At 45.4% G+C, this 25,741-nt stretch overlaps 2 protein-coding genes across 10 annotated transcripts in view; one reads left to right on the top strand and one right to left on the bottom strand.

The window, feature by feature from the left end:
- Positions 1 to 6,144, bottom strand: part of INTS13 (integrator complex subunit 13) — a 26,709-nt gene extending 20,565 nt beyond the window's left edge. For 2 of the 7 annotated variants that reach the window (XM_035127290.3, XM_088676799.1), the window contains exons 1-3: positions 5,545 to 5,786; positions 2,107 to 2,338; positions 98 to 172 (exon numbers count right to left, since the gene is read on the bottom strand). In XM_035127290.3, the coding sequence (XP_034983181.1) occupies positions 98 to 172; positions 2,107 to 2,331 (300 nt within the window). In that variant the 5' untranslated portion in view covers positions 2,332 to 2,338; positions 5,545 to 5,786. Of the gene's footprint in view, positions 1 to 97; positions 173 to 2,106; positions 2,339 to 4,858; positions 5,040 to 5,544; positions 5,787 to 6,010 lie in introns of those variants that run through there. The other 5 variants (XM_035127288.3, XM_088676797.1, XM_035127289.3 and 2 more) reach the window with 3 other exon arrangements.
- FGFR1OP2 (FGFR1 oncogene partner 2) lies at positions 5,074 to 25,741 on the top strand. 3 transcript variants are annotated; one of them, XM_088676801.1, is made up of 6 exons: positions 5,074 to 5,240; positions 15,306 to 15,442; positions 17,460 to 17,577; positions 20,618 to 20,760; positions 22,232 to 22,345; positions 22,890 to 25,741. In XM_088676801.1, the coding sequence occupies exons 2-6, from the start codon at positions 15,308 to 15,310 to the stop codon at positions 23,022 to 23,024; spliced, it is 645 nt and encodes a 214-aa protein (XP_088532927.1). In that variant the 5' UTR covers positions 5,074 to 5,240; positions 15,306 to 15,307; the 3' UTR covers positions 23,025 to 25,741. The 3 variants fall into 3 exon arrangements, with proteins under 3 accessions (XP_088532927.1, XP_034983184.1, XP_034983183.1); XM_035127293.3 differs by lacking the exon at positions 5,074 to 5,240 and adding an exon at positions 5,933 to 6,201 and having other exon boundaries at positions 22,893 to 25,741; XM_035127292.3 differs by lacking the exon at positions 5,074 to 5,240 and adding an exon at positions 5,933 to 6,201.

Raw genomic sequence — 25,741 nt, 5'->3', positions numbered from 1 at the left:
TCCATTGGAAAAGGACTCCTTTCACTGGAGGAAGAGAACTTTTTGATAACTTTGTTGATCATTTATTATCTGCCCTTAACCCAAACAATAATCATACCTCCTGCAAACTTTGATCTTCTTGGTTCCAAGAGTTTAAGACATTTGCTCCAGAGTCACTTACAATGAAGTTCACCTGAAAATTTACAGAACACAGCTTAAGAAAACATTTTTACCATGATACTATAACAATTAACACTATCCAAATAAATATTTTCATAGGGTCAGGGAACACATGCTAAATCTTCAAGATCCTCCCAACAAATTATAATGCTTTTACAAAAAGATGAGCTGAAGATGCGTAGAACATCACATCTGGCTGGTTCACATGACACACTAAGCCAAAGCTTGGGTTAGCATAAATGTGCACAGAGAATCTTGGACCTGCTTTGCTCCTCCCAGGTCCCTTTGCTGCTGCACTGCATCAATGTTTAACTCTTGGTTTAACTCTCATTACTAGCAACCTGTAATCACAAAGTCTGACGAGGAGAAAACCTAACCACAAATCCCAGTTTGGGTGGCATGCTAAGTCAAGCCCTGGCTAAGTTGACCCAACAATCTCCCCCCCCCCCCAGGCAAACAAATCTCACTGCAGCCAACTAAAGACAACCAATCACACCCTGCCCCCCCACCTCTCTCACTACCAAGAAATAATAAGCCAGGCATAGGGAAACTTGGCCCTCCAGATGTTTTGGGACTACAACTCCCATCATCCCTAGCTAACAGGACCCAGTGGTCAGGAATGATGGGAATTGTAGTCCCAAAACATCTGGAGGGCAGAGTTTGTCTATGCCTGTAATAAGCGAATAGGGGGAAAAACCTACCCAAGTGATGGTGACACAAAACCCCCCTCATATATTAAATAAAAGAATATGTTTTGCCACCCCACTACCCCTCTCCCCTCTCTTTTCTTCTCCAACCTTATACAATACTAATGTCTCCCAGCCTGGAACTTGAGTACAGCAATGTTTTTTTCTGAATTCTTTTATTCATTCTGATTTCATTTCATTTTTATTTATGTTAGTGTATGAAATTAATTTTAGTAATTCCATGTTTTTTTATTATGTTTTATGTAATTTTGGTAAATCACCTTACCACATCATGTTATTAAAATATGAGCACAATATGAGCATTAAAAAATAATAAAAGGGACTAACAGGGCAGGATGCCTCATTGAACACAGTCGAACAATTCTGAGTACAGGCATACCTCGATTTATCGTGCATTGCTTTATTGTGCTTCACAGATACTGCTCCCCACAAGGACGTGGGTGCAGCTGCAGGCACCCTGGCTGCTTCCAAGGGAGGGAAGCCACCCCACTTCTGGCCATGGGAGTGAAAGTGGCTGGTTTTTCCTCTCCCACCCCTGCAGCCAGGGTGGCTGGGCTTAAGAGACTACAGTATATTGTAAACATAACTTCAATCACTGGGAAACAAAAAATGTAAGACACACTTTATTGCATTAAATAGTCACTTTATCACAGTGGTCTGGAACCAAACCTGCAATATCTCCAAGGTATGCACAGGATGTGCAGTGAATTGCATGTCAACCATTACTGAAAGTTGTAACTAACTGTATTTCTTAAGTGTGAAGAAAAATGTGGTAGCAAGTACCAAATTCAAAAAAACAGATTTCTCTTCAGTGATTTTTAGAAAATAAAATGAACGTGTTAGTTTCTACTAACACAATGTTCCCATGGCTATGGAATGGGTTGAGCTCACCATGGCTACCAATTCTTTACAAAATATGGTTACTTCCATACCTTTGCAAACTTATTCATCATCTCTTCTGTATCTCCCACTATCTTCAGTTTCATCAATTTTGTCTTAGGCACCAATGTAAATGCAGGCACAATTGTACTTTACACAATACTAAAATCAAAAGACCAAAAACAAATTGTGCAACTGAATAAGGCGGCCAAAGATCAAGATTGCAAATTTCAAGAAGCACTACACTGCAATCATGACCACTAAAGTGCAAATCCTACAGAACTCAAGAGTAAACATAGTTATGATGCACTATTAGTGTAGACTCCCTTAAATACAAAATATAATTTTACCTGTCACTTACTAGTTTTTTAAAGGGGAATATATCAAACATTATTCTACAATATTCCATGGATGATTCCACTGAACAGGTCCATAGCGATCGTGATATAGGTGCAAGAGGTATGATTCCTTGGGTCCGATTCTTCATTAACATATCAAAGTCAACATGTTGTCTGCAAGATTCTGCCATATAAGGGCAGTGATCCACTACAAAAACTGTTTTGTGTGATTCTGAAAAAAGTTTCATTTTCTTCCTACGAGAAATGAATAACAGAATTAGTAAAACACTATGCAAATTTCAGCACAATCATACATATCTACTCAGACATAATTCCTAGAGTTCAATGGAGCTTACTTCCAGCAAGTGACTACAGGATTGGAGCCTCATAAGCAAGCCTAAAAGTGAAAATGTGAATAAAAAATACAAAAGGGATTGGAAAATGTTTGTAAGGTATTTTAAAAATCAGTATAAACAGGTGAACAGATTAGCAGGACTTGAATAAATTCAGCAGTGTAAGAGAAAGTAGGAGATAAAGTGTAAGAAGAGTAGAATTAGGTAATTTAGAATACGTAGAAGGGGTAGAAAACAAAAGAAACCAGCGAAGGAGAAGAAGGGAAGTCCTTATGAGTTTTGTTCTTTGTTCTTATTTTTTGTGGGTTTTTCTTTCTTTTTATGTCTTTTCTGAATCGTATGTAAAAATGCTAATAATTTTTTTATTAAATGTGAATGTGAAACACTTCTTTTGATGTACTTTTTAGTTGTACCCATTGGTAATCCTTTCCTGCTTCCTTTGATGTGTGGTTCAGTAATTACTTTGAAAAAGCAAATTGTGGCCCAGTTTGCACAATACAGTAAACAGTAATGATTTGCTGGGATGGGCTGATTTGCTGCTTCCTGCTAGTGCCAGGGAAAAACAAACCACTACCCCAATTTTACATTGTGCTTTGCTTCATTCCAACAAATCATGATCAGTATGTCAAGAACAACCCCCGGAATAAAGGACATTTCCTTCAAATGGGATCCAATGAGGGTTTCCAAGTCAGTAATGCTTTTAAAGACACAAATAGTGTTGGGATTTTCCATTCCACCTTTAGTTGAAGACATGGGATTATTATGTGTCACGGTATCAGTATCGGTATCAAGTTTATTGCTTATAGCCAAAGGCTGCTGCAATGTATACAATGTAATTCAGTAAAATATATACAAATTTGGTACAAAACTTAGAACATTTTCATCAGGGGTCCCCAAACTAAGGCCCGGGGGCCGGATGTGGCCCAATTGTCTTCTAAATCCGGCCCCCGGATGGTCCGGGAATCAGTGCGTTTTTACATGAATAGAATGCGTCCTTTTATTTAAGATGCATCTCTGGGTTATTTGTGGGGCCTGCCTGGTGTTTTTACATGAGTAGAATGTGTCCTTTTATTTAAAATACATCTCTGGGTTATTTGTGGGGCATATGAATTCGCTCATTTTTTTTTCAAAATATAGTCTGGCCCCCCACAATATTTATTAAAATATAAAATATTATATTATTAAAATATAAAATAATAAAACTAAAATCATCACATGGCCACTGATGTATTAAAAGAAATATTAAACAATACAATCGATAATTCTGTACAACTTTGGTGAGAGAGCTGCATCTTGGTATGGATGGAGTCAGATAAATTCATCTCCTTTACAGTTAATAGTGGGTGGGCTAGAGGGTGGGAGAGTGCACGCGGGGGCGCGGGAGCACACGGCTATGCGCACCCATGCGCATACGCTATTTCTGGCACACTCCCGACCCGGAAAGCGCCGGAAATAGCCTGTGCACATGTGCAGAATCCTCCTCTGACCCAAAAGTACACCGGAAATGACGCTTGCGCGTGCGCACAAGCTATTTCCGTCGCTTTTCCAGGTCAGAAATCGGCAGCCGCACCGCACTGGGGGCTGCATAAAATAGCCTGAGGGGCCGTATGTGGCCCCCTGCTTTAGACTCTCTCTCGGAGGAGATGCCAAGGAGAGATGACATGTTTCTTTGTCTTGATTTATGCTTAATAAATCCATAGTATGTATTGTATTCACAAGCCTCAGCCTCTTCTGTTTGTGTGGTTTACACTGCTGAGTATAGTGTGCCCAAGTCTGGGAGGCTTGGGTCACTGATTTATGTTGGAGCCAGAGGTCGATGGATCTTCACAGCGGCACAGCTGGAAGGAGACGATCCAGCTGGGGGCTAGCCAGCTGGCCTTTCAACCCTAGGTAAAGGTAAAGGGACCCCTGACCATTAGGTCCAGTTGTGACCGACTCTGGGGTTGCGGCGCTCATCTCGCTTTACTGGCCAAGGGAGCCGGTGTACAGCTTCCAGGTCATGTGGCCAGCACGACCAAGCCACTTCGGTACCTATTTATCTACTTGCATTTTGAGGTGCCTTCGAACTGCTAGGTTGGCAGGAGCAAGGACCAAGCAAGGGATGCTCACCCCTTGTGGGGATTCGAACCGCCAACCTTCTGATCGGCAAGCCCTAGGCTCTGTGGTTTAGACCACAGCGCCCCCCGCGTCCCTAAAGGGCGATATACAAACTGAATAAATAAAAATAAAAGGTGTTTAATTAGCCCGGGTTTTATCGAAAAGCAGTTTTTAGAGGGTCGTACACGTGTCCCCCTGGGACCTGCCTCGGGGGCAAGGCACTCCGTGCTAACGGGGTTTGCATGCAGCTGAGGAGCGGGAGCTACAGAGGGCTCTGCAGGGGGGGGCAGGGCTGCAGTTCCCGGCCTCAGAGGGTGTTTCTTACTGTGGTTCCTGACCTCGGCCGTCCTCGCAAAGTCTAGCTGCACCGAGGGTGACGTAGGTAACGAAAGCGGAAGACGCTTCGGCAGCCCGCGGACTCGCCTCACGGGAAATGGGCCAACCGGTCCCTTCAACCTACTCGAAGCCGGGCCAGCCGCCCTCGCCTTTTCCGCGACGGCTCCCCTAAAACATCGCGAGAGCCTCCGGTTTTTCTACAGCGGCCCATAGAGGCAAGAAAGGTAAGAGTAGAACTCCAGCTGCTCCTGGGGAATCGCGAATTCCCCGGTTCCTTTCGAAAAACAATGCAAGGAAACCCAAGGAAGGTGAGCGCCGCAGATCACGCTCGCCGCTTCCTCCCAGCCAGTATGAAAGCGCTCGGAAATCCGGTGCGTATTGCGTTTTAAACTGCATTCATAACGGCTCAATGTCGAATTCAGTGAGGCCCGGATTCGAAATACTGTAGCATGAATTTCCGGACAACTTTGGGACTCTCACGCGCGTACACCCCTACATGATCCCAGGTGCAATGCTAAAGTTCTGAATGCTAACGGACATCTGTCACCATAGGGGCTTTGGTCCCCGCCAAAAACTATTTGAGGGGGCCGGGGCACCGCAAAGTTGATGAGCATTGCTATTCAAATGGTGAGCATGCATTATGTCATGTGATCCATTATGTGAGGCGGGACTTACCTGGGCTCCCACAATACAGTATTCCGTTCAAGTTGGCGCCCCTGTCACTTCTGCCACAGGAGGCTTACAAAAAGTAGTTCGAAGTTAACCCAGAAGCAATCTCCTCAGTACACGTCTATTTGTGCACATCTATGTCTGCTTCTCCCTTGAGGGAGATTCTCGCGATATCTCGGCGCAGACTTCTATTAGCTCGAGAAATTGAGAGGCATTTCCTCCTCTCCCCTTTAGGGAAGTCCCGCGATACTGCATTAGGCGCTGCACTTGGGCCCCGCCCCCGGGAAAGCTGAGGTGATGCTGGGTGAGCTCGCCGCTCTTCTCGCTATGCTCAAAGAGCGAGCGGCATACAGGCGACGGGAGCCGCGAAATCTCGCGATAGCCGCTTTTGCGTGACACTCGGGTCCATCCTTCCAGCCGGCTGTTGGTGCTTCTTGGTGCGCCGGCGCCTGTCTCGCTCTTCCTTACCTACCTCACAGCCCTCTCATGGGGTCTGTCGGCGGATCTGCGCCGCCTCCGCGTCCTCCTCTCCCTCGAGCCGTCGCCATTTAAGGAAGCGACGCGGCGGACCAGAGGCGAAGCCGGATTGCGGGGGTCTCGCCACATCCCCGCCCCGCCCCCAGCTCCGGGCGCTGGCCGGCCAGGAATGAGGTTGAACCATCGGTGAGTGGCGGCGTTTTGTGCGGGAGAAGGAGCGCGCGCAGGGAGGGGGCGACAACGACCCTGCCGCGCTGGGATTGGCTCGTGGGGAGGCGCGCGAGCGCGCAGGTGCCTCGCTTCTCTCGCCCCCGCCGCGCGCCCTTGGAGAACGTCAGGGCGGAGCCTTCGAACTTAAACGGCTCTTTTGCGGTTGTGGTTACAGAATATTGAGAAATAGGCCAGGAGGAGGAGCGATGCTGGAGCCTGACGAGGCAGGCAGCTGTTGCCACAGTATAGAATCATAGAATTGCAAGGGACCCCCGAGGGTCATCTAGTCCAACCCCCAGCAATGCAGGAAACTCACCTAAAGCATCCATGACAGGTGGCCATCCAACCTCTGCTTAAAAACCTGCAAGGAAGAGTCCACCACCTCTGGTGGGAGTCCTTTCTACTGTCAAACAGCTCTTACAAGAAAGGAGGTGAACTTTGTGACAGTAACTTGAAGGTCCTGGTGGGGCAGGTGCCTGCTTGCATCTGCTCCTGCTAGAGAACTGTTGGAGGATGTGGATTATTGGCATGGGTGTGCAGTATGTCCATAGGGGCTCCTCCACAACTTTTTGGTTGTTGAGTGTATGCTTAAATCATAGGTGCTGGTCAAAAAACCCACAACAAAACAGGCATTAAAAGATAAGGAACTTAGGTTTTGTACCCATCACGGTCCCTGCACTGATAGCAGCAGGGCTGACTGAAATGTATTTACTTACTTCACATGATTTATACCCCACCTGTCAGAGGGCCTGGTATGGCTACTCTAGAGTAACGACTCCAGCATGGTCTTTTAAGGTTTTTATTAAGTGCTGATTATTTACAGTGTTCAGAGCAGTAAAAATGCATCCTTAAGGTGAGGTGTCTGAACTCCCGAATGGCGATTGGCGCGTTTTCTTCCAGCACCACAGCTTTGGCAGACCCAACCTCTTCCCCCTACGTTTGCGTCGCAATTCGGGAGTTGGGGGAATTGGCCTCCCCCCTGTGCGTCCAACTTCCTGTCCCACCTGCGGCCTGGGCTCCACAACCTTGCCTGAGCCTCGGACACCACTTCCTGACTCTCCGCTGGAGGCAGAGCTCTCCTTACTCTCTCCCGCGCTTGGGGATGGGCTGGAACTTAAGATGGGAGGGACTTCCCTGTATCCTTCGTCCCTCACATCCATCCCCCTCCCAGGCTCCTCTCCCCCCCTTCCTAGTGGCTCTCCGCTTGCTGGGGACGAGTGAAACCCCAAGAAGTCTGTGGCATCCGAGCCTGTGGGTGTAAAAATTTCCCCCCAATCCTGCGATCTTTCTCCTTCCCCCTGAGAAGACGGGAATCCCAAGAAGTCAGTGGCGTCAGAGCTGGTGGGAGTAAAAATGTTCTGCCAGTCCTCTCCTGCCTCTGACGTCGTTGACCTCGGTGAAACCCACACCTCTTCTTCCGTGTCCTCAAATTCCGCTTCCCATCTCCATGGAGAGCTGCTGCCTGCTATCCCTTCCTCCTGCCCCTCCCCCTCTCCCTCCCTTTCCATGTGCCAGGGCTTGGGCCTGTGGGGGAACAGGGCGTGGAACTCTTCCACTAAAAATTCCTCAGGTACTTCTGTGGCCGGTATCCACTCATTGTGGGACGGCGGAGTGTCCTCCCATGCTATCAGGTACTCCAGTCCTCTCACCCCTCTCCTTGAGTCTAAAATCTCAGTTGCCTCATTGAGCTGTCGGGCGTCTCCCGTCTCCCCCCCTCCCTCTGGAGGCTGATCGCTGTCCCTGAACCTGGTACTTTCCCTGTACGGCGACAGCAGCGATCTATGAAACACTGGGTGCACTCACATGTCCTCCGGCAGTGCTAGCCTGAAGGCTACCGGGTTGACCTGTTGCGTGACCGTGAAGGGGCCCAGCCTCCTGGGTGCTAACTTCTTGCATCGCCCCCTGGTGGGAAGACCTTCCGAGGATAACCAAACCTTGTCCCCCACCCTGATGACCTCTCCCGGTCGCCTGTGGCGATCTGCCCCCTTCTTGTACGCTTCCTTGGCCCTCTCCAAGTGTTCTCGGAGCTGCTGGTGCACCGTCTCCAGGTCCTCTGCCCAATCCTCTGCCTGTGGGCCCTCTTCCTCCTCCTCCCCCTCCCTCTCCGGGAAAGATCTGAGGTCGCGCCCGTAGTTGGCCTTAAAGGGCGACACCCCTGTGGAGACGTGCACCGCATTGTTGTAGGCAAATTCTGCCAGTGGCAGGCGATCCACCCAGTCCGTTTGCCTCTGGCTGACGTAACATCTCAGGTACTGCTGCAGAATGGCGTTGACCCGCTCCGCCTGTCCATTGGTTTGCGGGTGCCTAGCCGTCGACAAGCTGACCTCCACCTGCAGGAGGTTCATGAGCCGCCGCCAGAACCTGGAAACAAATTGGCGGCCACGATCCGAAATAACCCTTAAAGGCAATCCATGCAGTCTGAATACGTGGTCAACAAACAGTTTGGCCGTCTCTTCTGCCGAGACCGCCCTGGCACACGGTATAAAATGGCACATTTTGGACATGAGGTCCACCACCACCAACACTGCGGTCTTGCCCCTGGACGACGGCAGGTCTGTGATGAAGTCCATGGACACTACTTCCCACGGCCTGTGCGGTGTGGCTAAGGGCTCCAGCAAACCTGCTGGTGGCGCTCTGACCACCTTTGCTCGCTGGCAGGTGTCACATCCCCTTACATAATCCCGAACATCCTCCCGCACCCCTGGCCACCAGAAGTGTCTCATGACTAGGTGAGTGGTTTTGTCCCTTCCAAAATGACCCGCCGTTGGGTTGTCGTGCATCTGCTTGAGGGCCTTACCTCTCAGCTGTTTGGTTGGCAGGTACAGGGCTCCCTTGTAAAAAAGCAAACCCCTCCTTTCCTCAAAGTCTTTGGCCTGCTCCCCCCCCCTCTCAGTTCTCTGAAGATGCGGGTGGCAAATTCATCAGCTGCTGTCAGTGCTGTGAGTTCTGCCTCGCTCACCACTGCTGCTCCGCAGGACCATGCTGATGGGGGGAAAATATGCCTGGGTGCCGGTGGCAACTCCTCCTCCATGTACTCTGGCTTGCGGGAGAGGGCATCCGCCCTGACATTCTGCTCTCCCGGGATGTAGTGGATGGAGAAGTTGAAGTTCGAGAAGAACTCTGCCCACCGTATCTGCCGCTGGTTGAGCACCCTGGCAGTTCTCCAGAACTCCAGGTTCTTGTGGTCTGTGCACACCTGGATGGGGTGCTTGGCGCCCACCAGGAAGTGTCGCCAGTGCTGGAACGCAGCGTGGATCGCGAGAAGTTCCCTGTCAAACACTGTGTAGTTGCGTTCCGGCTGGGTCAGCTTCCTGGAGAAGAAGGCACAGGGTCTCCACTCTCTGTTGGCGTCCAGTTGCAACAGAATCGCTCCCAGAGCCTTGTCCGAAGCATCTGTCTCCAGGCGTAGGGGCGCATCCTGCACCACGTGGAACAGGTGCTGGTCTGAAGCGAATACCCTCTTGAGGCTTTCGAACGCTGCTTGCGCCTCTGGTGTCCACCGGAACTTCTGCTTGCCTCTCAGGCAGTCGGTGATAGGAGCCGTGACGCGAGAGAAGTTCTTGATGAACTTCCTGTAGAAGTTCGCGAAGCCTAGTAGGCGTTGGGCATCTTTGCGCGTCCTGGGGCTGTGCCAGTCCAGGATGGCCTGCACCTTGTCCTTGTCCATCGCCAGCCCCTTGTCTGACAGCTTGTAGCCTAGGAAGTCCACTTCTTTGGTGTGAAACTTGCACTTCTCCAGCTTCACATACAGGTGGTTGTCCTTCAGGCGCTGCAACACCTCCCTGACATCCTTCACATGCTGCACTGGGTCATTGGAGTAGATAAGGATGTCATCCAGAAAGACCAAGCAGTTCTTGAAGAGGAGGGACCCCAGGACGTGGTGCATGAAGGCCTGGAAGCATGCTGAGCCCCCTTGCAACCCGAAGGGCATCACCAGATATTCAAAAGAGCCCAGAGGCGTGAACATCGTGGTTTTCCATTCATCACCCTCCCGGATCCTAATCAAGTTGTACGCCCCTCTTAGGTCGAGCTTGGTGAAGATCTTGCCCCTGCGTGCCGCTGTCAGGAGATCATCCACTCTGGGCATGGGGAAAGCCACTGGCTCTGTCACCGAATTCAGCCGTCTAAAATCCACCACCAGACGGCGCTGTTGCGTGTCTTTCTTGTCCACCCAGAAGACCGGGCTGCCCCCTGCTGCCTTGCTTTCTCTGATGAACCCCCGCTTGAGGTTCTTGTCGATGAAAGCGCGCAGATCCTCCAGTTCCTGATCTGACATGGCGTACAGCTTGGCTGGGGGTATAGTTGCCCCTGGCACCAGGTTGATCTGGCAGTCAAAAGGCCTGTGTGGGGGTAGGTGGTCGGACTCCGCTTCGCTGAAGACCTCCTGCAGGTCCCAGTACGGCTTGGGTATTGCCTCACCCCCCTTGACGTGCATGGTGGCCACCGTGGCTATCGGAGGCCCCTCCCCTGGTTGGTGCTGCATGCAATGTTCCAGACAAAAGTCCGATCCAAAAGTGATGCATCTCTGGTGCCAACTTATGGAGGGGTCGTGGCGCGTCAGCCAGCTCATGCCCAAGACGATGGGGGGGTCTGAGATGGTTGTGACGTTGAAAGCCAGTGTCTCTGAGTGCCTGAGTGCCGTCATTCTCATGGGGGGGGTTTGATGCGTGATGGCCCCTCCCAGCAGCTCTCTGCCGTCAATGGTGGCCACGTGCAGGGGAAAATCCAGCTGCAGAAGTTGGATCTGGTGCTCTTCCGCAAAGTTTCTCGAGAAGAAGTTGGCTGAGGCACCACTGTCAATTAAGGCGAGGACTGTCAGGGGATAGCCATTTGGGAGCGTGAGCGTGACTTCTAGAACCACTCCTGCTCTGGGAGGGGTGGGCTGGCTGTGCTCCTCTCTGTGCGGGTGGGCGGGCGGGGGCTGTTGTCTGCTGACTGTGCCTGGCCGCTCCCCCTTGTCTCCTGCAGCCAGGCTGTCTCGTTTCCCTGCTGTGGTGCTGCGTCAGCTGGGGAAGGTACAACCGTTCCCGCCTTTCCTTGCCACTCTCTGCGATGAGGGCAGTCTCTGACGCGATGCCGGGGGGAGTTGCAGAGAAAGCAATTCCCGCCTCTTCCCTCCTTGCGTCTTGGCGCCGCCGGGGTTTGAAAAGCCCGCGCGCGCGCTCCTCCGATCTCCATCGGTTCCGGCTCTGGGCTTGGCCTGGGCGGGTGTGGGGGCGGGCCCTGGGGTGGGGTTTGGTGATGTGGTCTGTCCTGGGAGCGTGGGAACCAAGGTTTTGCTGCGCGCGTCGCTTGTTTGTCATTCCATCTGGATTCCTGTCTCACCCCCACCGCTAGCGCCGCTTTGCTTAACTCATCCATAGTTCGCGGTTTGGGACCTCTTGCCAGCTCATCCTTAACGTCTGCGTGCAAACCCATGTAGAAGGCTGATTTCACTGGCTCACTTTGCAGATCCCACCCCAGTTTGTGCACCAGCATGGTGAATCTCGCCCAGTAGTCCCTAACTGTCGATTTTCCTTGTGTTAAGTTATGAAGCTCCTCTTTAGTGGCCTCCATTTCACTGTCACTAGCGTACATTATTTTTAAAGCTTCTAGAAATAATTTTGCGTTCTTCATGCAAGGATTTTTTTGCGCGATGAGCGGTCTTACCCATTCTCGGGCGGCCCCCGTCAAATGCTCTATGATAAAGGAGACTCTGTGCGCGTCATCTGGGAATTCTGCTGCATGCAATTCCAGCGCATAATTTATTTCTGTCTCGAATCCTAGGTACTCCCTAGGGTCGCCGCTAAACTTGGTGACTAGGCTCTGTCCCCTTCTCACTTGGACTAGCTGCGGCTGGGGCACCCCCCCACCTCTAGCGGCTTTCTCCTCTTCCAACTTTTTCTGTAGGTCCAAAACCATCACCCTTAGCTGTTTCTCAGTCTCCTCTTTTGTCCTCACCTGGTCCACCAGCTTGTTCAGCTCCTCCTGCGCCCCTCGCGCTTCCTCTTGAGCGGCATGCAATTGCTGCTGTGCGTGCGCTGTGAGGTTCTGCAGCTCCTGCTTCGCTGTTTCGGCCTCCAGCCTCCAATGCTCAGCCTCTTGAGCGCTCATCGCTGCACTCCAAAGTAGCCAAAAAAAAGATTCGGGAGTTGCTGTCAGAGGGCCTGGTATGGCTACTCTAGAGTAACGACTCCAGCATGGTCTTTTAAGGTTTTTATTAAGTGCTGATTATTTACAGTGTTCAGAGCAGTAAAAATGCATCCTTAAGGTGAGGTGTCTGAACTCCCGAATGGCGATTGGCACGTTTTCTTCCAGCACCACAGCTTTGGCAGACCCAACCTCTTCCCCCTACGTTTGCGTCGCAATTCGGGAGTTGGGGGAATTGGCCTCCCCCCTGTGCGTCCAACTTCCTGTCCCACCTGCAGCCTGGGCTCCACAACCTTGCCTGAGCCTCGGACACCACTTCCTGACTCTCCGCTGGAGGCAGAGCTCTCCTTACTCTCTCCCGCGCTTGGGGATGGGCTGGAACTTAAGATGGGAGGGACTTCCCTGTATCCCTCGTCCCTCACACCACCACTTTGACACAGGTTAAGGTTTCCAGGGCAGCTAATAAAGTAGAAAGAAACGCATAGTACAATTTAAAATAAATACTATTATAATATCAAAAAGTATAAACTAACACAACAAATTAAAAAACAACAAATCAAAACATTTAATAGCCAATTTAAATTGATTTCACCATCTCTGCTCTTAAGGTTAAAGAATGGTTGCATTAGGTGTTCTTAAAAACCTGGGTGAATAAAAATGTTTTTGCCTGGTATCTAAATAGTAGTAATTGGGTCCCTGGGCGAGCCTCCTTGGGGAGGGCATTCCAAAGCTGAGGAGTCACCACAAAAAGGCTAATCTACTTAACACAGTGTTTGAAAAGAGACATATTTGTTGCCTACTTCAAATAATGTTTTTCATGTACTGCTCTGGTTTGCCAGAAGCGGCTTTGTCATGCTGGCCACATGACCCGGAAGCTGTACGCCGGATCCCTCGACCAATAACACGAGATGAGTGCTGCAACCCCAGAGTCGGTCACAACTGGACCTAATGGTCAGGGGTCCCTTTACCTTTTTACCTCCAATAAGCTGAAGATGGCACACGCAGTTCTCTTTCCGCCTCTTAACAACACAATGAGGTGACTTGCTGAAGGACGCCCCACTAAGTAAGCCCCGATGACTGAGGGGGGTTTTAACCCTTGGCTCTCCAGTTCTAGTCCAACCACTACAACGTATGCTAGTTTCACTAACATTGTAAACCACCACCACCACCACCCCATATAATAAATGCCAACATTGGAAAAACACATTAGAAATTCACTGACAGTCACAATCCATTCCTGCCTAGGTACCGTAGTATTTCAAGCCACCGTACAAATACGGAAAGTCAACGTGATTATCCTATCTTTGATTGTACACTTCCTCTGACACATCTTTTGTTAATGTGATTTACATAACAGGACACTTTACACTGGCAAAGTTCTTAAATTCAAAATGTAACACCTAGTTTTAATCCGGCCCATTCTAATGTGCAAATTCTTTTACTCTCATTGCTGTAAAGTTTTTGCTTTTAAGCGTTTTTATTAATGCTTTTGGAAATTGGTTGGTATCTGTATATTTTATTCATTATACAGCATCATTTTATGATTATATTGTGTGTCATTATGGGTACTGTTAGTAGACGAGCAGGATATAAATTTTGAGAAATGTGTGAAACAGCACCAGATTTAGGGTGATGTAGGTGGTTTCTCAGCACAAGGCGCCGAGCTGAAGGGGCACCCTGAGACCTACGTATTGGACAAGGCATCCTTGTGGTTGGAACTGGGGCAGCTCCAGTCGCTGCTTCCTCCTCCTCCACCACCTCCCAGTCTGGGTGGCTGCTGAACTTCTCTGCGTTGCAGTTGCTACAGTGGGGGGAGGCACCAAATTTTGTCCATCCACCCCTGACCAAAATCCCCCATGACTAATGTATTGTAGTTCTCCAAAATCACAGTGGAGACAACCTTCACCAGCTCAGAGGGGTATGTTGTTGGACAGTATGTGGGCATGAATGGACAAAGTGAGACTATGTCCCTCACTGGCAGCTCCACCTATCACAAAAGCTGTGACGATGCAGACCGAAAGAAAAAAGGTTTACCCCTGTGAGAGTCAGTGTGGTGTAATTGTTTGAGTATCTGTAGGAGACCCAGATTCAAATCCCCGCTCACCCAAGTTGTTCACTGGGTGTTACTGTAATAATACTAACAATAATTTTATTATTTATACCCTGCCCATCTGGCTGGGTTTCCCCAGCCACTCTGTCCTATACATGCCTAAATTTAAGGCCCACTGTGCTGTCTGTACAACCTGTTTTGCTATGGCTAGTTACAACCTTCCAAATTACCACAAACTACAAAAAGAACCAAATAAATTATGAAAAAATAAATAGAAAGTGCTGTTGCATTGGGAAAAAAAGGTGACTAGCCATTCTGTTTTTGCGCCCATAACCCAGGTTCTAGGAGCCATGTGGTGAATAGCTTTTCTATCTCAGTTGCTAACACTTGGTTGTTGTTTAGTCGTTTAGTCGTGTCCGACTCTTCGTGACCCCATGGACCAGAGCACGCCAGGCACTCCTGTCTTGCACTGCCTCCCGCAGTTTGGTCAGACTCATGTTTGTAGCTTCGAGAACACTGTCCAACCATCTCGTCCTCTGTCGCCCCCTTCTCCTTGTGCCCTCCATCTTTCCCAACATCAGGGTCTTTTCCAGGGAGTCTTCTCTTCTCATGAGGTGGCCAAAGTATTGGAGCCTCAGCTTCACGATCTGGCCTTCCAGTGAGCACTCAGGGCTGATTTCCTTCAGAATGGATAGGTTTGATCTTCTTGCAGTCCATGGGACTCTCAAGAGTCTCCTCCAGCACTAGAGTCCATATTGAAATGCTTCCTCTGGCTGGGGAGTAAAATGATAATTATATTTTAATGTTTCAGAATATGGGAACACACATGCCACACATCTTGCAAGTAATGAAATTGTGTTTATATTACGCAACAAACTCTTTGTCCAATTATTTATTTTAGAAATGAGTTGCACAATTGAGAAGGCCCTAGCTGATGCAAAAGCACTAGTGGAGCGACTGAGAGAACATGATAATGCAGCCGAAGCTCTGATTGAACAAACTACGGCACTCAACAAACGAGTGGAAGCAATGAAGCAGGTGTGTGGTCTCGTTAATTGTTCCTGTTTGGAAATAGACTGTTTAAATGTGACCATTTAAGATTATTTGCAATGGCCTAGGGAGTAAAATGAATTACACAGCTACCGTACTTAATTGTTTAATAAGGCGTTTGAATTAGTTAATGCAATCTGTTTATTGTGTGTTGTATGTGTGTGAGAGAGGACCTTCAGCTTTTTACATATAAATTGGAGACCAGTTTAAGTAATGTAGTGTTGTCTACTGAGACCAATCCACCTTCACTTTCCACACTTGTTGTTGTTTAGTCGTTTAGTCGTGTCCGACTCTTCGTGACCCCATGGACCAGAGCACGCCAGGCACTCCTGTCTTCCACTGCCTCCCGCAGTTTGGTCAAACTCATGTTCGTAGCTTCGAGAACACTGTCCAACCATCTTGTCCTCTGACGTCCTCTTCTCCTAGTGCCCTCAATCTTTCCCAACATCAAGGTCTTTTCCAAGGATTCTTCTCTTCTCATGAGGTGGCCAAAGTATTGGAGCCTCAGCTTCACGATCTGTCCTTCCAGGGAGCACTCAGGGCTGAGTTCCTTAAGAATGGATAGGTTTGATCTTCTTGCAGTCCATGGGACTCTCAAGAGTCTCCTCCAGCACCACAATTCAAAAGCATCAATTCTTCGGCGATCAGCCTTCTTTATGGTCCAGCTCTCACTTCCATACATCACTACTGGGAAAACCATAGCTTTAACTATACGGACCTTTGTCGGCAAGGTGATGTCTCTGCTTTTTAAGATGCTGTCTAGGTTTGTCATTGCTTTTCTCCCAAGAAGCAGGCGTCTTTTAATTTCGTGACTGCTGTCACCATCTGCAGTGATCAAGGAGCCCAAGAAGGTGAAATCTCTCACTGCCTCCATTTCTTCCCCTTCTATTTGCCAGGAGGTGATGGGACCAGTGGCCATGATCTTGGTTTTTTTGATGTTGAGCTGCAGACCATATTTTGCGCTCTCCTCTTTCACCCTCATTAAAAGGTTCTTTAATTCCTCCTCGCTTTCTGCCATCAAGGTTGTGTCATCTGCATATCTGAGGTTGTTGATATTTCTTCCACACAGTTCTGTCTTATTTTGCGAATCTCTATATTGTTCTGCAATTCATCTCACACGTCCAAAATCAGTTCCAGGAGTTTTTGATAATCCACAAAGTCTAAAGAGCCAGATGATGTTGTGTCTACTGACATCCTGTTTGTCTCAAATTCCATGGGAGCTGCACAGATTACAATGCAGGAATGCAGGAAGTGGTGCTGTTCGTATTTCCAAACCTCAGAAACCCAGCCAGAAGGGCGGGGTGTAAATATATTATTATTATTATTATTATTATTATTATTATTATTATTATTATTATTATTCACCCCTGCCACACCCATAGGTAAGTATACCAGCCAGCTGAGAATAACAGTTCATACATGTACATAAAGGTGGTGGGCCCATTCTGAAGGCCAACCCTCAGAGACTAATGGAACCTGATGCATTTCTGAATGCTGTGGGGGATTTTTCTAGTGGAGAAAGTTGGTGATCTTGTTGAAGCCCTGGTCTTGCTATGGCAGTGTTTCTCAAACTTGAGTCTCCAGCTGTTGTTTTACTACAAATTCAATCATCCCTAGCTAGCAGGACCAGTGGTCAGGGATAACCCAAGTTTGAGAAACGCTGTGCTATGGAATGGCAAGAAGAATGGGTGGTTGACACAATCATTCCTGAGTGTCCTATCCAGTGTTTTGGAGCTCAAGCAGCTCCTTGATACTCTGAGGGGCTCCAGACTATAAAGCAGGCTGGACAAAAAGTGGCGCAAGTTTCGCTGTGAAGCTGACCAAACAGAGTGTAGGCAGGCATACAACTGCAGACACTGATTTAACAACCCTTTCCCCCATAAGATAAGGGGGAGGGGGGGTTGGTGAAAGGATACTTCAGAGGAACACCCTGAGTACAATGCTGGAAATACCACAATATTATGCAGTACAGCATGCCAATTATGAAAAATTTCCCTACTTTCAGTACCAAGAAGAAATTCAAGAACTTAATGAAGTAGCAAGACATAGGCCCCGCTCTTCACTGGTCCTGGGAATCCAGCAGGAAAACAGGCAGATCAGGGAACTACAGCAAGAAAATAAAGGTGAGTAAGCATTCCCTCTAGGAGATTCTGCACCATTTACATAGTTTATAATAATGTAAGTTCCAGTAACTGAATCCCAAGGATTGTTCATGAACTTTAAAACATTTCATTGATACTAATCATTTGTTTACTACCACTGTTAATACTACTACTTCTGTTACTACATCTGAGGTGCATATACACTGTTCAGCCATCAAAAGGTCTGAAGCAATAGGTGGATGCTGCTTTGAAGGTAGATGGGATTGGAGCCTGATTGGACTGAAAGCTCTAAGGAAATGTGTCAAGATTCTGCAGGTGCTTGGAGAGCTAGAGACTAGTGTTAAAGATGCTCTTTACCCAAGATAAAAGCAGATGGTGATGGTGATGATTATTTGTTTGTGACCCTCCCACCTGACGGGGTCACCCCAGCCACTCGGGAGATATAGAGTAAGAAGCAGGTAACTTTATATGAGACACTATACAGATTGGATGGGTAAACATTCAAGGGCATATGCTTATAATGCATTGATGCTAACAACTAGATATTTGGGTTATGTATGCAAGTGGTAAAGAAAAATACATTCAATTGAACATTTAAATGGTTAAATACAAGGTAATTCAAAACATTGATGGTCACCTCCCTCGTGCCTTTAAAAAAATCTTTCTTTTTTTCTTTTTTAAATTCTTTGTATTATAATTTTCCAACAAAATTTTAACATAATCAATTCTAAATAAAAAACCCACAAATTACATTTTAAATTTTCTATTCCCCCTCCCCCCGCACAACTTTCCCCAACTTCCCTTTCTGATTTATCACATATTCGTTTCTTCTGCCTATAATTTTATATACCTTATATTTTGAAATTACAGTTATGCCTTATTAACAAATTTTTAACATTTTATCCTTGTATTTATATTTTCTGTTTGTTTGATAATTGTGTCTTAATCAAATCCTGCAAGTGAGTCCATTTCAGTGCGTCGTTTCTGTATATACATCATGAAAGGTTCCCAGTCTTGCTTAAAATCATTACAGTATTGTCCTTATCTTTGAGTCTCTTTTTTATGTCCCACTGTTACCAGTTGTTGGTGCCCTTAGAGTAGTTTTGTTTCTTGATGATTATTTTGTGTATTTTTTCAGGGTGTAGTTTTTTTGTCCTAGTGACCTTTTTGTATGTACTGTACAAATTATATAAATAAAATTTGGATTAAAAAAGTAATTAAGACTTTGAAAACCTACTAATAGAAGACTTTATTTTCTTCTGTGTGGCAATATTGGTATAACTCTTATCAGATTGAATAGAAACTGCTTCCACATATGGGTTTTAGGAACCAGGGGTGACAGATTGTGATGGAATAATTGAACATGTGGTCTGCTGTTGCTAAAGAAATTATCTGAATACAGAAAATTTAAAAGGGGGGGGGGTAATTAGCAAATCTTCTACAGGTAACTTGCAACTTGCATGCATTGTAGGTAGTTTGGTTTGATTAAACAAGTTGCCACTTATATTAATGGTGTACCAACACTTTTGCTTATCTGTTTGTTGTAGTGCTAGGCACTATCAATTCACAGTATCAGAAATTTGGGTTAGTTTCACACATCCACCCCACAATTAATACTATGGCAACTAATGAAATGGGTTGTATAAGCAGTCTGAGAAGATCTCTCCTCATCGAAGAGGAACCACTGCAGGGGGGGGGGAGTGTTTTTGGCCCTGTGCTCCAGCCTATCCCTGCTGCCGTGCCGCGCCGCGCCTCTCAGCTGGCCAATAGGGCCGGCTGTGGGGCGGAGTTTGACTACATTTGAGCTGGTGCGGCAGCGTTCGAATCCTCTTTCTGCTGCTGCACCACTTCGGATAAAAAAGGACTTCGATGAACTTGCTGCCTTGTTTCCTGAGACAACTCTGTTTTGGTCCTCCCTGCTCAAGAGGAGAGTGTGGCATGACAGTCATAACCCTGTGGCCATCGACATATCCAGGAAACTCTTGAATTGTGTGGTGGCTCGCAAACTGCGTTATATGCATGGCCATGATATTGAGCACCCTGACATCAGGTTCAGCGAGGTGGCTTTGTTTCGTGATGATGGCGTTCATCTTTCCAACCAAGGAAACAACGTGTGGTTGGCTGATATTGCAAAAGCATTAGGAATTGGTTGCAGCAGTGAGGGTATTTGCGGCGAGCCTCTTTGGCTCGGGTGGCGGTTAGGCATTGGAATATGTATTTGTCTTGTGCGTTTGAGGAGTGGTTGTGGCCATCATGCAAGCCTCCTCTTTTAGGGGTATCCTGTTAAAGGGATCCGGCGGCCGTGGATCCCATCCGATGCCCTGCTGGTGGCTAGGGCCATGGCACGACCCCCGGTGACATCAGGGGACGCTCTCAGTTGTATTTGCATCAACAGGCTCCTCCCACTGGTTGTTAACCTTCTATGACTCCCCGCTGAGCAGGGTGGAGTCATGCTTGCTCGGGTGTCCAATGCCAAATCCACATCACTTTAAGCTAAGCTCATAGACATAATAAAACAAGAACAGAAACACACACGATTTGATTTACAATTAAAAGGTAAAATAGCTTAAAGGATATACAGAATTAGATAACGATATAATAAAAGAATTTCAAATTGTATATAACAAAGTATCCAATGCCTAAGCCAATACCTCTCGCTTGCTCTAACCAATGAAGTTGTGGCCTTATTTTACCCATTAACCTAAATTCATGTGTCGCCATGTCTTTTATTTCTCGCGGGGGGGGGCGGGTCCTCGAATCGCAATATAGTGGGTTGTTTGTATCCAACATTAGCCTGCTCAAAGCAAGCCCACTGAAATGAATTGACATTACTAATGTTGGGCAATTCATTTCAATGGGGCTACTCTGAGTATGACCAAACTGCGGGATGCAGTGGAAGACAGGAGTGCCTGGCGTGCATGGGGTCACGAAGAGTCAGACACGACTAAACAACAACAACTCTGAGTATGATTCAGTTGGATACAATACAAGCAGACGCACCTGCTATATTTAGATAGGGTTTCCTGTGCACAAGTTAAATGTGTTGAACTTCTTTTGACAGAATTACGTACTTCTCTTGAAGAACACCAATCTGCCTTGGAGCTAATAATGAGCAAATACAGAGAGCAGATGTTTAGGCTGCTCATGGCCAGTAAAAAGGATGATCCAGGTATAATAGTGAAGTTAAAGGAGCAGCACTCTAAGGTAGTATGCCTTTTAAAATTCTCTAAGCCTTTTGCAGTATAATGTTTTACCTTCTGATTTATGCACCTTCAGTAGTTTTAACTTCAAATTTTACTTTTTTACTCTTAAGACTAGAGCTGAATGGCCAAGTCTTCACCCTCTTCTACTGCACATTGGCATTGGGGGGGGGGGGAGATTTGCAAAGTAGTAATTGGTAGCAGGAGGAGTACTTAATTCTTTTCCCATCAACTACTTTTGCTTGTAACTCCTGGTTTCACCTAGCCAGGATTCCAGACCCATCTATGTTTCTACACATCTAAACAAGTTTAACTGCATACCATGAATAGGTTTGGTGGCATACTGAAGACATATTGAAGAGTACAAAATAACCTGAAGTAGTCAATAGAATGCTAACTCTCCAAAGAGCTAAATGAAAACTTTTCAGTTTCTCTAAAGTTTCTCTATTAGATAGAAAAATGCTTCTGAAAACAGTTGGCAAACAAATCCAGTAGTTTTTGTTAATATAATAGTAAAACCTAATTCAAAATCCTTTTTTAAAAATTAGTACATTTCAGCATGTAAAACAAAACAAAAACAGCAAATATGTATTAAGTTTTTGTGTTCTAAATATATAACTTCCTCTGTGCCCAAATAACTGGGTTGATTTCCTCAAGGCGGATAACCCAATAGAGTGCTGTTAGCCTACACCAGGCACCCCCAAACTGCGGCCCTCCAGATGTTTTGGCCTACAACTCCCATGATCCCTAACTAAGAGGACCAGTGGGCAGGGATGATGGGAATTGTAGTCCAAAACATCTGGAGGGCCGAAGTTTGGGGATGCCTGGCATGCACACTTGCTTACTGCAGCTAATTTAACAGGATACCCCCCCCCCCCCGCAGTTTCCAATCACCTTTTGAATGACTTATTTAATGTTCCTCCTGAATTGATGTGCTACATGTTTATTGCAAAGTGAGATGAGGCGCTTTAATTGCTCAAAAAATGGAATGCAACTCTTGTTTGAACACTATGTCATTGATGCCCCTAAAACCCTTGCACATAGAAGTATAGTGTGCCATCATGGAGAAGGCAGTTGTTCATAATGTGTGTTCTCCTGAAGGTGGCTCTAAAACCGTGGTTCCCAACATGGGGCACCCACCCACCAGGGGGGCAATTTGATTTTTAAGGGGGGCATTTTGAGAATCAGTTAGACCAAGTTAATGGCCTTTTTGAATAATAAGAATTATGTCATGGGGGGCATGGCCAAAAAAAGGTTGGGAACCACTGCTCTAAAAAAAGCCTCCTGGATATGAAGCAGCAGCCAATGGATCTGCATGTTTTGAAATAGGCAAAACACAATGGGAAGAAATACTTTTGGAATATTGAAATAAAAAAAATCTTATGCTTTTCATAAACTTTTCTTACTTACAACTCAGTTGGCATGTTAAATTTGAAATGCGACTAGTGGTTTTTATGTTTATTCTTTTGGTTTAGGAGCTACAAGAACACGTGGACCAAATCACAGAAATGGCAGCAGTCATGCGAAAGGCCATTGAAATTGATGAACAGCAGGGTTGCAAAGAACAGGAACGCATTTTTCAGCTTGAGGTAAATATTAAATTCTATGGAAATTCAAAAAAATGAGTGATACTTCTAAACTGATGAATTCAGATCATTAGTAAATGACAGAATTCATTTTCATATTCATTTTCTGTTTTGAATGAAATTGGTCACTTAGCACGAGGCAAATATTTTAGAAAATTTACTTTAAAATGCATTTTTAATTACATTTGGTAGTCATACCTTATGTGGTAAACAGACTTACTTTATTGTGTAAAAAAACCCACCATTTTGCATCTTGGTCCTAGGGGCTGGCTTTCATTGCAGTGGCCCAAGAAATGGCTTGTGCTGCTGTAAACACGATTGTTTCCAGTAGCATATTCTGGGAAATTTTGGCACAATTTATTGTGTAGCCTCATGGGAAACCTAGTTCCTTAAAGCATATTCTGGAGTAGAGCTCGAGACAACATAGGGCTGGGACTTTACCTGTGTTTGAAATAACAATACATTCCCTCCATAATGTCTTCTTTGTGCAAATATTATTTCATGCTTTGCTGTGCTACATTTAAAAGCATTGTTTCCTTGGTTACAGCAGGAAAACAAAGGACTGAGAGAGATCCTGCAAATAACTAGAGAATCATTCCTGAATCTCAAAGATGATGCATCAGAAAGTACATCTCTGTCAGCATTAGTAACGAACAGCGACTTGAGCCTGAGGAAGAGTTGAAGATCCTATTGAAGTTTTGTATGGCCAACGGCACCTAAGATCTTGAAGTATCAGGGTTCACTTGTCAAGCAGCTGTTTCCCAATGCAGCCTTGGCAAGTTAATGCATTCTAAATTAGATGACAATTTGATACTTTTTATACCATGTACAGTACATTCAGATTTATTTAAAATTGTCATTATTGCCCAATATTGATTACCGGAAACATAATTTCTGAAGGAAACTGGCTAACATCAGTTAAAGTTTTCAAAACGGCACCACTCGGAACAGCTGCAAAACTACACACATGTATTTAGAAGGTTCCAACTACTCATATCGGGTGCTTATAAATATACATAAAAACAGAAGTTCCTGCTCTCTAGGGCACATTCACACCATCATCTACCCACGTACTTATTCCATTCATGGACTGAACTTGAAGAAAATCAGTTGTTTTGAACAGTACTGATTGTCTTTCATCTTTAGTCTCTATCTGCTTCAAGTCATGTGACATTTTACAAATGGGTTGTATTTAAGAAAAATAAAAAACAAGGTACCAAATAAATTAATGCATTGTCTTCTTTTTAGGTACAATTCTTTTATAAAATACTGTAACCTCTCTAGTGAGGAAAGGAGAAAGTTGGGTTTTTCTTGCTTGTGGGAAAGATTGCAACAATTGTTAATACCTGTACACATTGGTAATCTAAATAGAATGAAGTCTGAGGTCTAAGATCAATCTGTAGCTAATACCGGGTAGTTACAGTATTGTTGCACATCCAGTGCACTTCTAACATTAATTGCCTTTCAAATAATTGGTAGTGGCTCCTTACAGTGGAAAGAGAAGTTGGAGTCCAGGGAAACAGATCTATTTCACTTCTACACCAAATAATGGGTTTAAAAATACAGTACAAGGCTTGCTTTTCAGCTGTAAAGAAATCAAACATAGCAAGCCCCAAACCTACTTGTAGACAAGGAAGTAATCAAATGAACTTGAGATTCTAAATCCACTATCTCGTGGTCTCTATACTATATTAATTTTTCAAAGAAATGTAGAAAGTACATAATTTTTCCAGAATATTTTTCTAGATCAATAATAATTTTGCTCAGCGCTTTAGTGCGAAGCACTTCATTGTCTTCCACTATAAATTAAACACAGAGGCTTGGATTCAGTAGCTATGGTGTTCATGTGTGTGCACTCTGAGTTTCCCACTACAGCTCCCTATACCCTCTGGGAAGTCACTTCTGAAGAGTTTTCAGAATGGTGTGTGCACTGCAGGGCTGCAGCCGAGGGTGGGTAGAGAATGGGTTACCATTCCCCTGGGGTTTCCAGTTGTGCATGCATGACACACTTTGGGATCCAAGCCTAAATGGAGAAGCTACTCATCTACTAAAATAAGTTGAGGTTTCAGTAATATTTTTTGAAGCACCTGGAACATTATTTCTGTGTGTCAGAGTCTTCTGACAGATGAGAGATGTCAAAAAATAACATTGTGGAATTAATTTGCTCTGATATACTCAACTTTGACCATTTGTTAACCGGAAACAAATATTAGATATTTGATAAGAAATCCCATTCTTTAAGCAGCATGACTGACAAGATGGGTTGTAATTATTTCTGAAGTACTTTGCAGAACACTCCTGTGTATGAGAGGTATGCTATTCTAGTACTCATGTACTAGACATAGGAAATTTTAAAATGAACAGTTTAAGGCGGCAAAGCTTCAGAAGCAGCATGAGATACATCCTTGAGGAAATCTAGAGTGAAATCTGGAAAATTTAGAAACATGCAGAAAAGTGGCGCTTAACTTGGCCTCAATTTATAAGCAAAGTAGTAGCTACTCTTTATTCATAATACAACATTTTGTTTAGATTACATTCACAAATGGTACAGTGCACACTCATTTAATAAAACTACTTCACCTGCACTATCAGTCCAAATAGTAGCCAGTTGGAATATCTGTTTAATCCTAAACATTTGCAATGACATAGTTAGGCATAGTGCTGGATTTTTTTGATGCTAAAAACACAGCTTTTTAAAATACAAGCTGGTCAAAATATGTGACTAACTTCTATTTCAATTTTATTTTAAACATTTTGTCCTTTATCTCAATCTGTTTAGTCTGCTCTGGTATAAGTGGTTAATTGTGGTAGGCACTAAAGCAACTTTAAAATAATTGACAAATGAACATAATTTATTATTACTCCAATGGAAAGGAACTTGTTTATAATTTGCACATAGAAGTTTTATAATCTGACTTTCTCAAACAAATTGTTTGTCAAATAAATATTCGCCTAAGCACAAACTTTTTGTATACATTTTTTTTCTTCCAGGTGGACAAGAGTGAAATTTCTGGAAGCTCTACTTAATCCTCTGTAAATTATGACATATTTATGTAAATAGTTTAACAAAAACTTATTTTCATTATATTTGGAGTGTAAAATTCTAACTTCTTTCTCTCAAAATGCAGGCATCTCCAAGCTTGTGGAATGGAGCAGTAGTTAACTCACCAGTAATTCTTTATGGAAAAAGAGGCTTGACTAATGATTCGTAACTGTAAATTATTGTGATTGTCTAGTTCAGATTTTCGGTTGTCTTGAGTTTGATTCTTTTGCATGCCCAAAACAGCATAACTTTCTTGGAGTGTGGCATGAGTTTTCCTTATATCATTATTTTTGTAAGGCAGATACTTGTAATGACCTTGAAATGCATCCTGTACAGTAAACTTATTTTTGTCAGTA

The sequence above is a fragment of the Zootoca vivipara genome, chromosome 9, assembly GCF_965207765.1.
Source record: "Zootoca vivipara chromosome 9, rZooViv2.hap1.1, whole genome shotgun sequence".
In the NCBI taxonomy this organism is placed as follows: Eukaryota; Metazoa; Chordata; class Lepidosauria; order Squamata; family Lacertidae; genus Zootoca; species Zootoca vivipara.
Note: the sequence above shows the minus strand (reverse complement) of the source record. Positions and strands in the feature narration are given on the sequence as shown.

Bases quoted from the DNA above. Each gene is read 5' to 3' on its own strand.
- FGFR1OP2 (XM_088676801.1), top strand. From the start codon at position 15,308: ATGAGTTGCACAATTGAGAAGGCCCTAGCTGATGCAAAAGCACTAGTG. The intron at 15,443-17,459 runs GTGTGTGGTCTC...CCCTACTTTCAG, and splicing joins GAGTGGAAGCAATGAAGCAG to TACCAAGAAGAAATTCAAGA. The intron at 22,346-22,889 runs GTAAATATTAAA...CCTTGGTTACAG, and splicing joins AACGCATTTTTCAGCTTGAG to CAGGAAAACAAAGGACTGAG.